General features: G+C 41.6%; 1 protein-coding gene across 3 annotated transcripts in view; it reads left to right on the top strand.

The window, feature by feature from the left end:
- cnbd1 (cyclic nucleotide binding domain containing 1) overlaps nucleotides 1-11,991 on the top strand; it is a 58,087-nt gene extending 46,096 nt beyond the window's left edge. For 2 of the 3 annotated variants that reach the window (XM_071415104.1, XM_071415102.1), the window contains 5 exons: nucleotides 3,090-3,196; nucleotides 3,477-3,627; nucleotides 3,752-3,819; nucleotides 3,992-4,051; nucleotides 10,715-10,846. In XM_071415104.1, the coding sequence (XP_071271205.1) occupies nucleotides 3,090-3,196; nucleotides 3,477-3,627; nucleotides 3,752-3,819; nucleotides 3,992-4,051; nucleotides 10,715-10,831 (503 nt within the window). In that variant the 3' untranslated portion in view covers nucleotides 10,832-10,846. Of the gene's footprint in view, nucleotides 1-3,089; nucleotides 3,197-3,476; nucleotides 3,628-3,751; nucleotides 3,820-3,991; nucleotides 4,064-10,714 lie in introns of all 3 variants that reach the window. The other variant, XM_071415103.1, reaches the window with a different exon arrangement.
- The last annotated feature ends 2,507 nt before the right edge of the window (nucleotides 11,992-14,498 follow it).

Below are 14,498 nucleotides of genomic sequence, written 5' to 3'. Positions count from 1 at the left end.
CATAGTACGTTCATCTCTAGGAGACAGAACTCGTCTCCTTCCTGAGCGGTATGACGTCTGCGTGGTCCCATGGTGTTTATACTTGTATACTATTGTTTGTACAGATGAACGTGGTACCTTCAGGCGTTTGGAAATTGCTCTTAAACTTGATGACATAATTTTCTGGAATTTTCCAAGCTGTTTAACGTCTTATGGCTGAAGGGGCAGTATTGAGTAGCTTGGATGAAAGGTGCCCATATCAAACGGCCTGCTCCTCAGTCATAGTTGCTAATATTTGCATATTATTATTAGTATTGGATAGAAAACACTCTAAAGTTTCTAAAACTGTTTGAATTATGTCTGTGAGAGTAACAGAACTCATATTGGCAGGCAAAATCCTGAGTTGAAATCAAAACAGGAAGTCAGAAATCTGAGCTTGTATGTATTCACCAGAGTTCCTAATGAAATCCCCTTGAGATATGAATGATTGTGCACTGCCTATGGGTTCCACTCGACGTCAACCATCAATAGAAATTATAATGAGACTTCTATGATGTTGTGGGAGAGAATGATAGCAGAATCAGTCAGGTGTCCATCAAGCAGCCATTTTCTGATCATGCTTTTTCCTCATGGTACTCACTTGCGTTCCATTGCTCACGAAGACAAGAAAGAATACTCCGGTTGGAACTTTATTGAAGCTATATGTTAAAAACATCCTAATGATTGATTCTGTACGTAGTTTGAAATGTTTCTTCGACCGGTAATATCACTTTTTGAAGTTTTTGTCCGATATAACGCTGACCAGAATTAGCGTTTGGATATGTAAACCAGACGCGCTAACAAAAGAAGGTATTTGGACATAAATAATGGATTTTTTCGAACAAAACAAACATTTATTGTGGACCTTGCATTCCTGGTGTGCTTTCTGATGTAGATCATCAAAGGTAGGGGAATATTTATCATATATTTTCTTGTTTATGTTGACGCCATCTTTGCGGCTGTGGTGTTTTACTTTTGAGCGCCGTCTCAGATTATAGCGTGGGTTTCTTTTTCCGTAAAGTTTTTTTGTAATCTGACACAGCGGTTGCATTAAGGAGAGATATATCTATAATTGTCACGTTCTGACCATAGTTCTTTTGTGTTTTCTTTGTTTTAGTGTTGGTCAGGACGTGAGCTGGGTGGGCATTCTATTTTGTGTGTCTAGTTTGTCCATTTCTATGTATGGCCTGATATGGTTCTCAATCAGAGGCAGGTGTTAGTCATTGTCTCTGATTGGGAACCATATTTAGGTAGCTTGTTTTGTGTTGGGGTTTGTGGGTGGTTGTCTTCAGTCTTTGTGTTCATTGCACCAGATAGGACTGTTTCGGTTTTGCCACATTTGTTATTTTGTATTTGTAGTGTTCACGTTTATCGTCTGTTATTAAAACATGTTGAACACTAACTACGCTGCGTATTGGTCCGATCCCTGCTACACCTCCTCTTCAGACGAAGAGGAGGAAGGCTGCCGTTACAATAATTCCATGTGTATAACTTGTATTATCATCTATATTTATGAGTGTAATTGTAATTATGAGATTTCTGTTTTTTGAATTTGGCGCCCTGCACTTCGACTGGCTGTTGTCATATCGATCCCGTTAACGGGACTGCAGCCATAAGAAGTTAACAAGCGCATTCGGGGAAAAAGCACTGTCGTTGCACCAATGTGTACCTAACTATGAACATCAATGCCTTTCTTAAAATCAATACACAAGTATATATTTTTAAACCTGCATATTTAGTTAATATTGCCTGCTAACATGAATTTCTTTTAACTAGGGAAATTGTGTCACTTCTCTTGCGTTCTGTGCAAGCAGAGTCAGGGTATATGCAGCAGCTTGGGCCGCCTGGCTCGTTGCGAACTGTGTGAAGACCATTTCTTCCTAACAACGGCTGTAATTCATTGTACATAATTATGACATATTGTACATAATTATGACATAACATTGAAGGTTGTGCAATGTAACAGCAATATTTAGACTTAGGGATGCCACCCGTTAGATAAAATACGTAACGCTTCCGTATTTCACTGAAAGAATAAATGTTTTGTTTTCGAAATGATTTTTTCCGGATTTGACCATATTAATGACCTAAGGCTCGTATTTCTGTGTGTTATTATATTATAATTAAGTTTATGATTTGATAGAGCAGTCTGACTGAGCGGTGGTAGGCAGCAGCAGGATCGTAAGCATTGTGTCAATGGTATATGAAATACAAATGGTATAGAGGGAAATAGTCCTATAATTCCTATAATAACTACAACCTAAAACTTCTGACCTGGGAATATTGAAGAATCATGTTAAAAGGAACCACTAGCTATCATATGTTCTCATGTTCTGAGCAAGGAACTTGAAAGTTAGCTTTTTTACATGGCACATATTACACTTTTACTTTCTTCTCCAACACTTTGTTTTTGCATTATTTAAACCAAATTGAACATGTTTCATTATTTATTTGAGACTAAATTGATTTTATTGATGTATTATATTAAGTTAAAATAAGTGTTCATTCAGTATTGTTGTAAATGTAAAAATCGGCCGATTAATCGGTATCGGCTTTTTTTGGTCCTCCAATAATTGCTATCGGTATCAGCGTTGAAAAATCATAATCGGTCGACCTCTAATCTGCATTGACCCTTTTTGCGCTAACTCTTTTGACTCTACCTTAATTACCTTATACCACTGCACATCAACTCGGTACATATCCCGTGTATATAGCCAAGTTATCGTCACTCAGTGTGTATTTATTCCCCATGTTATAATTTTTCTCTCTGCATTGTTGGGAAGGGCCGTAAGTAAAATGTCACTGTTAGTCTACACCTGTTGTTTTCAAAGCATGTAATGAATAACATTTTGATTTGAGTACAGAGCATACTTACAAGGTCTCTGTTACACACACCGACCCACACTACTCACGTACTGTATGCTGGTTCATAACCTCATCCATCCTATGATAAAGGAGCCCACACTCTGACCTGAAGAAGCAGAAGAACATTACTTGATCTGAGTAGGCATGCAGGTAGAGAACTTATTTCCCTATTTCCTCCTCCTTTTCCTTCTCTCTTCTTTCTGTAGTACTGGTGAAGGAAGGTAAGGTGTGTCCCTTTGTGGCCTACATCCGAGAGGGGGAGTGTAACATCCTCCAGGACATTAACTCACTGATGAGGACCCCACAGGAGAAGGTGTCAGTCTGCGCGCACACACACACACACACATCACACTGTAACAGTAGGCCTTACTCCAGGCTGCTGCATGTTCCCTGTTTGATTAAAAACCACTTCGTCTAAATCAAGGAGTGAAAGAGCAGGACTTGATTTGAATATTAATTACATGGTTAAGACTGATTACCATAATTGTGTTACATTTTATACCGAGAAATGGGAATATCAATTCCAGGAACATGTCATTTGTGATAATGATTGGGCCTTGGCTATTTTTCCTTCATTGGTTGTTGATTTCCAGGGCAGCAGGATAAAGTTTGTTGTCGTGGGGAAGCTCGGACCAATGGAATCGTTCGGTGAGGTGAGCATCCTGCTTGATCAGCCCTCCCCCTGCAGCATCGTCACGGCGACAGAAGTGCAAGTAGGGATCATCCAACCAGATGCTCTGAAAGGTTAGTCACATGTTCTTATATCATATCTGGTAGCCTATACAATCTCCTGTTGGATGTTTGAAAGGAAATAAAAACTGAGTTGATTACTGTGCGTTAATTTGATTTATGTTCATATTTTGATTAGGACTTGATTCAGTGACATCGGCACTGATGTTACAAACAGCACAGCCGACTTACGGGAAGTTGAGTCAGGTACTGCAGTCAATTTGTCCAACATATTAACCTTACATTATTCACCCTTTACCCTGATACTATAGAACAAGTGGAAAAGCACTGGTTCGAATAGTGAATAATATTCTGTTGCATTCACCTAGAATACTGTTGACCACTTGGTTCTGTATGACTTGTCCCTGTCTTATTCCAGGAAGAGATTAACAAGGAGTACATCAGACAAGAGCGGCACAAGGAGTGGGACCACATAAAGGTGTAGTGTATAGTACGTCAGTAAAGCATATTGTTACAGTACTTTCTTTCCTTTTCTCACTAATGAGCCTTTTCATTCTACTAAGCCTTTTCACATTACAGAGCTGTACAACACTGGCCTGATTATGCATCCACCAGAGTTTCTGGACCCGTGCTGTGAAGGACAATGTGAAGGGAAAATAACAAGCCAGCACAGTACGGTTCGGCTCAGTAGTGTGAAAAGGGTCTCTCTCTGTCTTAGGCTCTTATGGAATACCCAGCACAGTACGTTATAATCCCTGTGCCTTGTCCAAACCCAGAACACAAACACAACGTTTCTTCTGAGAATCAGCAGCCATGCAGCCAGCCCTAACTAATTCCCAGGCCTGAGTGCCAATGTCTGCCTTTGTTCTCAACCAACAGTGTGTGTGTGTGTGTGTGTGTATATATTTGCGCATGTTCGCTTGTGTATGCGGGTATGCGTGCCAGTTTCCCATAGATGATTACACCACTGTGTAGCTCTGCTCTGTTATTGCCATGGCAAAATCCTTACTTGGAAGGAAATTCATTATGGACGCTGGCTAACTGGCTAACCGGTCCAGTGCAGTCCTCTCTGAGGTACCTTTCTACAGCTACAGCTTGTGTATCTCCCACGTAATAAAGACAGACGGACAGGCCGGCCAACCTCCCTTTCTCTGGCTGCTTGTTTCACAGGAATATAACCTTTCAGACCCTTCCCATGTAGTTCTGGGTTGTAGGCCAATAGAAAGGGTCTCTTTGTGCATTTTGTCAGGAACACTATACAGTTTGTCTGTCAGGAGGCTAAAGTGATCATCAGCCCCAGCTGTCTGCCTCTGTCATGGTTTGGTTTGGTTTAGTGTGTGTGGTCTGGATCTGGGTCTCGCTGCCAAGCTTTCTCGGCTGAACAGACAGGAGGCGTTGGAGGTTGGGAGCCCCGGCCTGTTGGGGTGTGGTGGGAACCGACATGCAGTGTCCCACGGCCAATGAGAGAGGAGGATCTTGACCGATGAAAGCCTCACAAAGCAAACCGTTACCGTAACAATCAACTGTCATAAACAGTGTTCTGATAGTGACATAGAGCTCAGTGGGGGCAAGGTGTTGAGTGTTGTCATCCTAGCTAACACTTAGAGACTAAGACAGACAGGTGTAGCTAGTTGTTTCAAACAGTATGTTGTTGTACAGTATATGGTCAGCTGTTCTGCACTGGTATGAATCGGCTCGTTGTTCTACAGGGAGGCCTCTGTAGCACCACTGTAGCTTCTCTCTTATATGCAGCCTTTTCCTGATCCCAGATCTGCTTGTGCTGTATTTCCAAGATCATGGGAGTTCTCTATACAACCTATCAGGTTAATGCAGCCTCTCTCTGCATGGAGACAGATACGTCTCCTTCTCATGTTAAATGCCTTTTGAACTGTGGTTCATGCCAGTTCATGCCGTTTAAAAGACATTTAAAGCTCCAGTGTCAGTGCTTGCTTGTATGTCATGCTTGTTTATCGCAATTACGCAGTCTGACAAATGGACACTGATGAACCTAAACAGAAACAAAAGATATGTGTCTATTGAAACCTTTCGTTCTTGCTACGTCTGATGGCATTTTCCATCTGCCATCGCTAAATGGCGTTAGATCATTTACGATCTGTAGCAGGAGCACAGAGCTCGAAAAACGACTGTAGCCTCTCTTTGATTGAGACGGGCAGTTATTATGCCTGTTTGATTGCTAATCTTACTGTTGAGCTGACGAATGACAACAGTCACAGCGTTTGTTTGCTGTCAGGCTGTATTTTTCAGCTCCAGAATAAGGACAGATTTGTTTGTTTATGCTCTCATATGGAGAACCCAGAGTGGCTATGATTAATACGACTGTGATTGTTCACGTTTCTGACGCAACACCCCATTTTTAGCCAAACATCGGAACTCTTTTTTTTGCCTTTGAAATAGATTTAGGAGTTAAGAGTTTCCAAAGTATTGGGACAAGGGTGAATCACCTATAAATGATGTGTTATTCCTATGTTATGCTCAGTAATCTAGGCTGAGTGTGTGTCATTTTGGGCGGTGGAGTTTTACGTCAGACGGTAGGTTCTAAATATGGGTTGGAGAAGAGGTTCTGTGTCTTCCTGGTTTATTTAGACTCTGGTCACTCTTACTACAGACATCTACAGACATGAATGTTGGTGTGGTGGGGGAAAAAAACGCAAACAGACAGACAGTGACTATTATTCCTTACTTGTGTAACCTTGTCTGAGACCTAATGACTTGAATTAGCTCCCCGAGTCACAAACAGACAGCGTTTGAAACGCACTGTACTCCTAGGTAACAAAGATAGTGAACAATGCTCACTTGATGAGTAACCTTGCTTGAGACCTGAAGACTTCTATTAGACCCCGGAGCTAACGCCCAGTTTCTGGCTCAGATCGCTAAACAGTCTTGAGGTACACTACCATGATTGCAAGTGTCATGTCCTTGAGAATATGGACGGATCACTCCAAAAAGAAATGACTTAGAAATTTCACCAGACAACGACAAAATGTTCATCAGCTTTTCCTTTCAGAATGTGCCAATTTACATTTTCTTATTAAAGGTTTTGAGTCCCTCAAAATATCACTCAAGCCACACAAAAGAAAAAATCCTAACAAATACATGATTGTCTAATAGGAAAATAATAATGAGCAAAGCCTTTTGTTCAAGAAATTCTTAACATTCCCCAAAATAACAAGTTCTAACCGTTATGTGATTGTTTCATACTGAGGAACTGCATGAATTAATTTCTCAGACAGAACCATCTGAATTGAACCAATCAATATCTGACCAGACTGAATACAGAGCACCAGTTTGCAAGAGAGTGTTTGGGCAAGATAAAATTCTGCAGCGGAATATGAAAATGGTCCTGATGTTACATCTTAGCCACACTGATATGTAGGATGATGATGATTGTGTTGAATGCTTCACTTATAACCAGTGCTATATAGTGGGAGAGAGTGTGTGTGTGTGTGTGTGTGTGTGTGTGTGTGTGTGTGTGTGTGTGTGTGTGTGTGTGTGTGTGTGTGTGTGTGTGTGTGTGTGTGTGTGTGTGTGTGTGTGTGTGTGTGTGTGTGTGTGTGTGTGTGTGTGTGTGTGTGTGTGTGTGTGTCGAGCAAGAGAAAAGGTGTCAGAAAGACACAATTCATCCACAGACAGAATGCATTCACTTTAATCATTGCAAACTTTAAACATGATGGCCCTTTGAAAATGTGTGTTCATAAACAAATTGATATTGATCTGTGATTTGTGTGTTCATACATCTGTTTAGACTGCAGCCCAAATAAAGGCTTCACAGAGTTCAAGTAACAGCCACATCTCAGCATCAACTGTTCAGAGGAGACTGCGTGAATCAGGCCTTCAGGGTCGAATTGCTGCAAAGAAACCACTACTAAAGGACACCAATAAGACGAAGAGACTTGCTTGGGCCAAGAAACACGAGCAATGGACTTTAGACAGGTGGAAATCTGTCCTTTGGTCTGATGAGTCCAAATTCCAACCGCCGTGTCTTTGTGAGACGCAGGGTAGGTGAATGGATGATCTCCACATGTGTGGTTCCCGCCATGAAGCATGGAGGAGGAGATGTGATGGTGGGGGGGGGGGTGCTTTCCTGGTGACACTGTCAGAGATTTATTTAAAATTCAAGGCACACTTAACCAGCATGGCTACCACAGCATTTTGCAGCGATCATCCCATCTGGTTTGTGCTTAGTGGGACTATCATTTGTTTTTCAACAGGACAATGACCCAACACACCTCCAGGCTGTGTAAGGGCTATTTGACAAAGATGGAGAGTGATGGAGTGCTGCATCAGATGACCTGGCCTCCACAATCACCAAACCTCAACCCAACTGAAATGGTTTGGGATGAGATGGATCGCAGGGTGAAGGAAAAGCAGCCAACAAGTGCTCAGCATATGTGGGAACTCCTTCAAAACTGTTGGAAAAGCATTCCAAGTGAAGCTGGTTGAGAGCATGCAAAGCTGTCATCAAGGCAAAGTGTGGCTCCTTTGAAGAATCTGAAATATAAAATATATGTTGATTTGTTTAACACTTGTTTTGGTTACTACATGATTCCATATGTGTTATTTCATAGTTGTGATGTCTTCACTATTATTCTACAATGTAGAAAATAGTAAAAATAAATAAAAACTCTTGAATGAATAGGTGTGTCCAAACTTTTGACTGGTACTCTATGATTGGTTATCTGTTTCCTATAATCAGACCCATGTTGTGTGGGATGCCAAAGACCAATGTAATAACGCTCCATTGATTGGTGCTTCTGATCTTTAGCACTGGGCATACAGTGTGATATACTGGCAGGGGCATCATGCACAGTGTGATATACTGGCAGGAGGCACAAAGTATGTGAGGATGGCTGAAGGGTGGTCCGTAGGGGCGCTAGGCTCCCCGTTCGGAAGTTTGAGAATTTAGCATTTTTCAAACACATGAAATAGCCTTTTCCTGCTATCTACAGCCATAATCTTTATGCTTAATTCTATGTAAAAAAAAGTTTTTCTGCATATCGAAGCATACCTCTTGAGCTCTCTCCTTCTGACTGGTGGTTATTTTCTTAAAGAAATAAAATATGCTTCTCTGCTAAAATCTGGGTAAAAGATTCAAAGGAATTTGAGTGTTATTTGTACATTTAGTTATTGATTGCTTTTCTAAAGTCTACCAACCTTGCCAGCAGGCATGTCAGCTAAGATAGACAAGCTAGCTACTCTAACTAGATTGATTGCCTGAAATGGCTTCTTGGTAGCTATTTACAGTGGGGCAAAAAAGTATTTAGTCAGCCACCAATTGTGCAAGTTCTCCCACTTAAAAATATGAGAGAGGCCTGTAATATTCATCATAGGTACACTTCAACTATGACAGACAAAATGAGGGGAAAAAATCCTGAAAATCACATTGTAGGATTTTTAATGAATTTATTTGCAAATTATGGTGGAAAATAAGTATTTGGTCAATAACAAAAGTTTATCTCAATACTTTGTTATATACCCTTTGTTGGCAATGACCGAGGTCAAACGTTTTCTGTAAGTCTTCACAAGGTTTTCACACACTGTTGCTGGTATTTTGGCCCATTCCTCCATGCAGATCTCCTCTAGAGCAGTGATGTTTTGGGGCTGTTGCTGGGCAACACGGACTTTCAACTCCCTCCAAAGATTTTCTATGGGGTTGAGATCTGGAGACTGGCTAGGCCACTCCAGGACCTTGAAATGCTTCTTACGAAGCCACTCCTTCGTTGCCCGGGCGGTGTGTTTGGGATCATTATCATGCTGAAAGACCCAGCCACGTTTCATCTTCAATGCCCTTGCTGATGGAAGGAGGTTTTCACTCAAAATCTCACGATACATGGCCCCATTCATTCTTTCCTTTACACGGATCAGTCGTCCTGGTCCCTTTGCAGAAAAACAGCCCCAAAGCATGATGTTTCCACCCCCATGCTTCACAGTAGGTATGGTGTCCTTTGGATGCAACTCAGCATTCTTTGTCCTCCAAACACGACGAGTTGAGTTTTTCCCAAAAAGTTATATTTTGGTTTCATCTGACCATATGACATTCTCCCAATCTTCTTCTGGATCATCCAAATGCTCTCTAGCAAACTTCAGACGGGCCTGGACATGTACTGGCTTAAGCAGGGGGACACGTCTGGCACTGCAGGATTTGAGTCCCTGGCGGCATAGTGTGTTACTAATGGTAGGCTTTGTTACTTTGGTCCCAGCTCTCTGCAGGTCATTCACTAGGTCCCCCCGTGTGGTTCTGGGATTTTTGCTCACCGTTCTTGTGATCATTTTGACCCCACGGGGTGAAATCTTGCGTGGAGCCCCAGATCGAGGGAGATTATCAGTGGTCTTGTATGTCTTCCATTTCCTAATAATTGCTCCCACAGTTGATTTCTTCAAACCGAGCTGCTTACCTATTGCAGATTCAGTCTTCCCAGCCTGGTGCAGGTCTACAATTTTGTTTCTGGTGTCCTTTGACAGCTCTTTGGTCTTGGCCATAGTGGAGTTTGGAGTGTGACTGTTTGAGGTTGTGGACAGGTGTCTTTTATACTGATAACAAGTTCAAACAGGTGCCATTAATACAGGTAACGAGTGGAGGACAGAGGAGCCTCTTAAAGAATAAGTTACAGGTCTGTGAGAGCCAGAAATCTTGCTTGTTTGTAGGTGACCAAATACTTATTTTCCACCATAATTTGCAAATAAATTCATTAAAAATCCTACAATGTGATTTTCTGGATTTTTTTTCCTCATTTTGTCTGTCATAGTTGAAGTGTACCTATGATGAAAATTACAGGCCTCTCTCATCTTTTTAAGTGGGAGAACTTGCACAATTGGTGGCTGACTAAATACTTTTTTGCCCCACTGTTTAAGGTTGGGAAATTGGGAAACCATCTGGGCTAGCTAAAGCCAACTTCCTAAAATTGCTAAGTCGCTAGTAGTATTACAGAAGGAAAACAAATGTGTAATTACAATTTGTATTATTATAATATTGTTTTTTTTACTGGACAATTCTGAGGGAGCACGTACCCCTGTGCCCCTTATGGGCATGACGCCTCTGTACTGCAATGCAGTGTGACATCCTGTAATGCTCATAATAAGTGTGTATTTTAATCTCATGTTTTGTCTCTTATTTCCTCCACAGAAGAGAGTGTTGTCTGATGCCCTGCTCTACAACGGGATCCAGCAGGGGAACGGGAAGTGGACCTTCACTAGGGGAGGTGGAAGAAGATCTGTGGACAAGAGCAGCCCCTTCCAATAAACACAGCTTACACACAAACACCCCAGCGTGTACTGCCTGCTTTGACTCCAGATGTTACAACAACAACGCAAGAAAACACAGGAACTGACATTGCCAAACCCTAATTTGCTGTTTAAAAGTATAACTCCAGTCCCATGCTCCAATCCAACTTCTGACACCACACCCTCCAATATCCCGCCACATACACTTTTGTTCTCTGCCTGTATCTTTGGACTCAACGTACAGTGACCACTCCAGATGTACACTAATATAGCATCAAAGAAAATAAACTGTTATTCTCCCCAGCTTTCACTCTCACTCAAAGCCTTTCAAATAAGAGGCAGTTATTGTCAATCAGCTAGCAGCGTTCACTGCAGTGCTTCCTATATCCCTGCCAGGGCCAGAGGAACTCTGAGGACAGTGACACATCATGTTGTCTTTCACCCACTTAGTATAACCTAACCAGACATGTCCTACGTGTGCAAATACAGAGCCTGACCCAGCCCAAAACAACCCACCATAACCATACACCCCCAACACAGGCCAAAACAACACAGCCTTATTGGATCTTATACTTGTGTGAAACAGTGTTGGGTAAGACATACAACAAGTCTGCAATGACATACAGAGCCCAACACAACATCTTGTTGCGCAGACACTGTGAATACTGTAGAGAACGGAAAACAATTCTTTATGAAAGAGAAAATACTGAACCGTATCGTAGAGAAACTGAAATGACATTTGACCGTATAATTAGTTTTATGTCTAAATATTTGGGTCGAGACATAGACTTTTTAGATTGCTGGAATCTGTATGGAAACAGAAACACAGACCTTAAAATACATGGTGTTTGTTTAGATTTGAGACCGTAACTGACCTTGACAGAGACTGTTTCACATTCCCAAAGGAAAATAGCTCTTTATTGCTTCTTTGTATATATTTTTGTTTTCTCCTCAGATGACAGTTCTGTACTGAAATGACCTACTGAGATTGTCCCTCAGTCTGGAGAATGATTTGAGATGAGAATGGGCTTGAAACGAGCTGTGGTAAATGATATGGTTTTATTGTAGCAAATATTGTATCTCCTCGTCTGCATAAGCCTAATTTGATTAAATGGTTTTGTGCGTGTGTGTTATGGAAATTTTACCTGAATAGAAATACATTTAGCAATTTTGTCTCTGTTCATTGGTTAATATTTTATCCCCGCTAAAAAGTGTTCCTTCATGTTAGCAGAGATTTCAGAAACTCAAACAAATAGCTCATTTCAAAGATGAGTTGAGGCTCTTAACCCTTAACATTGACACAAGTAAGATGAATTATGCTTTCAAGTGGTTTTGTCCACACACATAAGCGCGCGCACACACGGTCATTTCACACAGTCCAAGAGCTGCTTTCAATACAATGTTTGGGAGGTTAGGTTGGTGAGGTGAGATGTTTTCCCTCAAGGTGCAGGGGGAAATGACAAAGCTGTTTCCTTTGTTTGAACAAGGCCCTGTGAGAATGTAGTCCAAGGCTAGAGGAGAGGTGTTGCATGTGTCTCCAAGGCGAGAGGAGAGGTGTCACTAGGTGTGGTGTGACACAGTCACGGTAGGGGGTGTTATTAGGAAACGAGGTGATGAAGCCTGAAATATCCCATTCACTTCCCATGACCTCACAACAGGACACAACCCTTCACTGGACTCCTGGGCATTTCACCACGTGTATATAAAAATGTTAATAGCCACGCATTGTGGAGTTTTCATTTAGCTTTCTCTTATCTGTAAAATAACAGAATACTTGTCAGATAATTGATTGGTCAGATCAGATGATTATTCCAAAAATGACTGGTGCATATCTTGTTCAATTACACTCTGCATTTATTTCCCCTGTCTTTGGGAATTTAATTCTCCTGGCATTTATTTCCCCTGGGATTTCATACAACATGTTATAATAAACACAGTGTAGACTATATGGAACATGGGATAGACCTAAATGGCACCCTATTCCCTATGTAGTGCACTACTTTTAAATAGAGCCCTTATGGCCTGGTCAAACGTATTGTACTAGGGAATAGGGTGCCATTTGGGAGACACCCACTGTCTTGGGCCTGTCAAGGTGATCCATCATAGCTGCTGCTGACCTGTTAATTTCTTGTTTATTAAGCAGTAGAGAGGCTGGAGCTCTTCCCAAGGATATACACATCACACATACTGTATGGGAGTTGTCTGCCTGGCTGTGTCAGTGAATCTGCACCCATTGACATCAACCATTGTTTCTCTACTCTGAGAAAGGAAACCGTAATAGATAAACACAGCCAATTATCCTGGCACAGAGTTTTGTCTTCTTCATAATGAACTCTAACCCCTGAAGTCGAGGGCATAATCTATCGAGGCTCTCTCTGCTGTCTGTCCCCAAGTAGGAAAAAGCACTCAAGTTGTTCTATAGCAAGACGAAACAAATAGCAACTGATTTCCCCCCCCCAAAAATGCAGGGGGGCTTATTTGTGCTGTTTGGCTGGGAATTCGAAATCCACGTTTCCTGGTTGTTAGATGGCAAATTGTTTGTCTAGCTATCGGATCTTCAAGTATTTTGATAATTTTCCATTCCTGTTTTATATAAAGTAGTGTCAAGACTTGTCATCGTTCCAGATATACCCTAAGTGCATGGGAGAATGTCAGATATTGTTTAGTTGAAGGCAAATCTTCCGTACTGTATGTGGACATCAATTCTCTTCCACCTACACACACAGACTTTCATAACACAAGGTTACACTAAGCGAACTGAGTCATGACTCATGTTCAGGCCTAATGTCTGCTATGTAGTGTTGTGTTGTCTGTGTCTCTGTAACCTACATCTCACATCTCAATGGGATCTCTCTTCCATAACTCGTGGTTTCCATTTAGCACTACTATGTCTCTGTCTGTTGTCAATGCAGTGTCACAGAGGACCAACCCCAGGGGAAATAAGGATGCCCTTCTCATTGTTTCCTACATCGGCAGACAGAGTCTGCGTCCCAAGTTGCACCCTATTTCCTATATGGTGCACTACTTTTGACCAGGGCCCATAGGGTAGTGCATAGGGAATATGTTGCCATTTGGGACACAGACTGAGAGGTAGCTAGTTAAACCATATGGGACATGCTCCACATCCCCTCAGAAGCAGGCACCTCAAATTCATTTCCTATCATAGATTAGATTGGTATCTGTGATGTTATTGTCTTCTGACAGGTGGCGTCACTCCAACATGACGCAAAGTCAATGCGCTATCTGGTGTAAGACAATGTTGTGATGTTGGTTAATGCATGTCTTGAACAGTCTTTTTGATGTGATTTGATGCATCTATTTTGTGTACCTCAACTCTGTGGCATTAAAGGCAAAGGCAGGTTTGAGTCAGGTTGATGTACAAAAGAGTACATTTCGTCAGAACAAACGTTCAGTTCAGGTTTTTCAGAATAAGTATATTATTTTGTTAAAAGGGCAGTGCAGTCAAAAACATGATTTCCCTATGTTTTATATACACTGAGTATATCAAACATCAGGAACACCTTCCTAATATTGAGTTGCACCACCAGTCCCCCTTTTTGCCCTCAGAACGGCCAGGCAGTATAAGTTAATACACAAATAACAAAGAGAGTTTTCCCTCCTCTCTGCCAATAACAGCTAGTTTTCAGGTTACACATCCCTCCCATTAGGCTCCTCCAATTAGACCC

This window comes from Salvelinus alpinus, chromosome 8, assembly GCF_045679555.1.
Source record: "Salvelinus alpinus chromosome 8, SLU_Salpinus.1, whole genome shotgun sequence".
In the NCBI taxonomy this organism is placed as follows: domain Eukaryota; kingdom Metazoa; phylum Chordata; class Actinopteri; order Salmoniformes; family Salmonidae; genus Salvelinus; species Salvelinus alpinus.
This window is presented reverse-complemented; position numbering and strand designations above follow the sequence as displayed.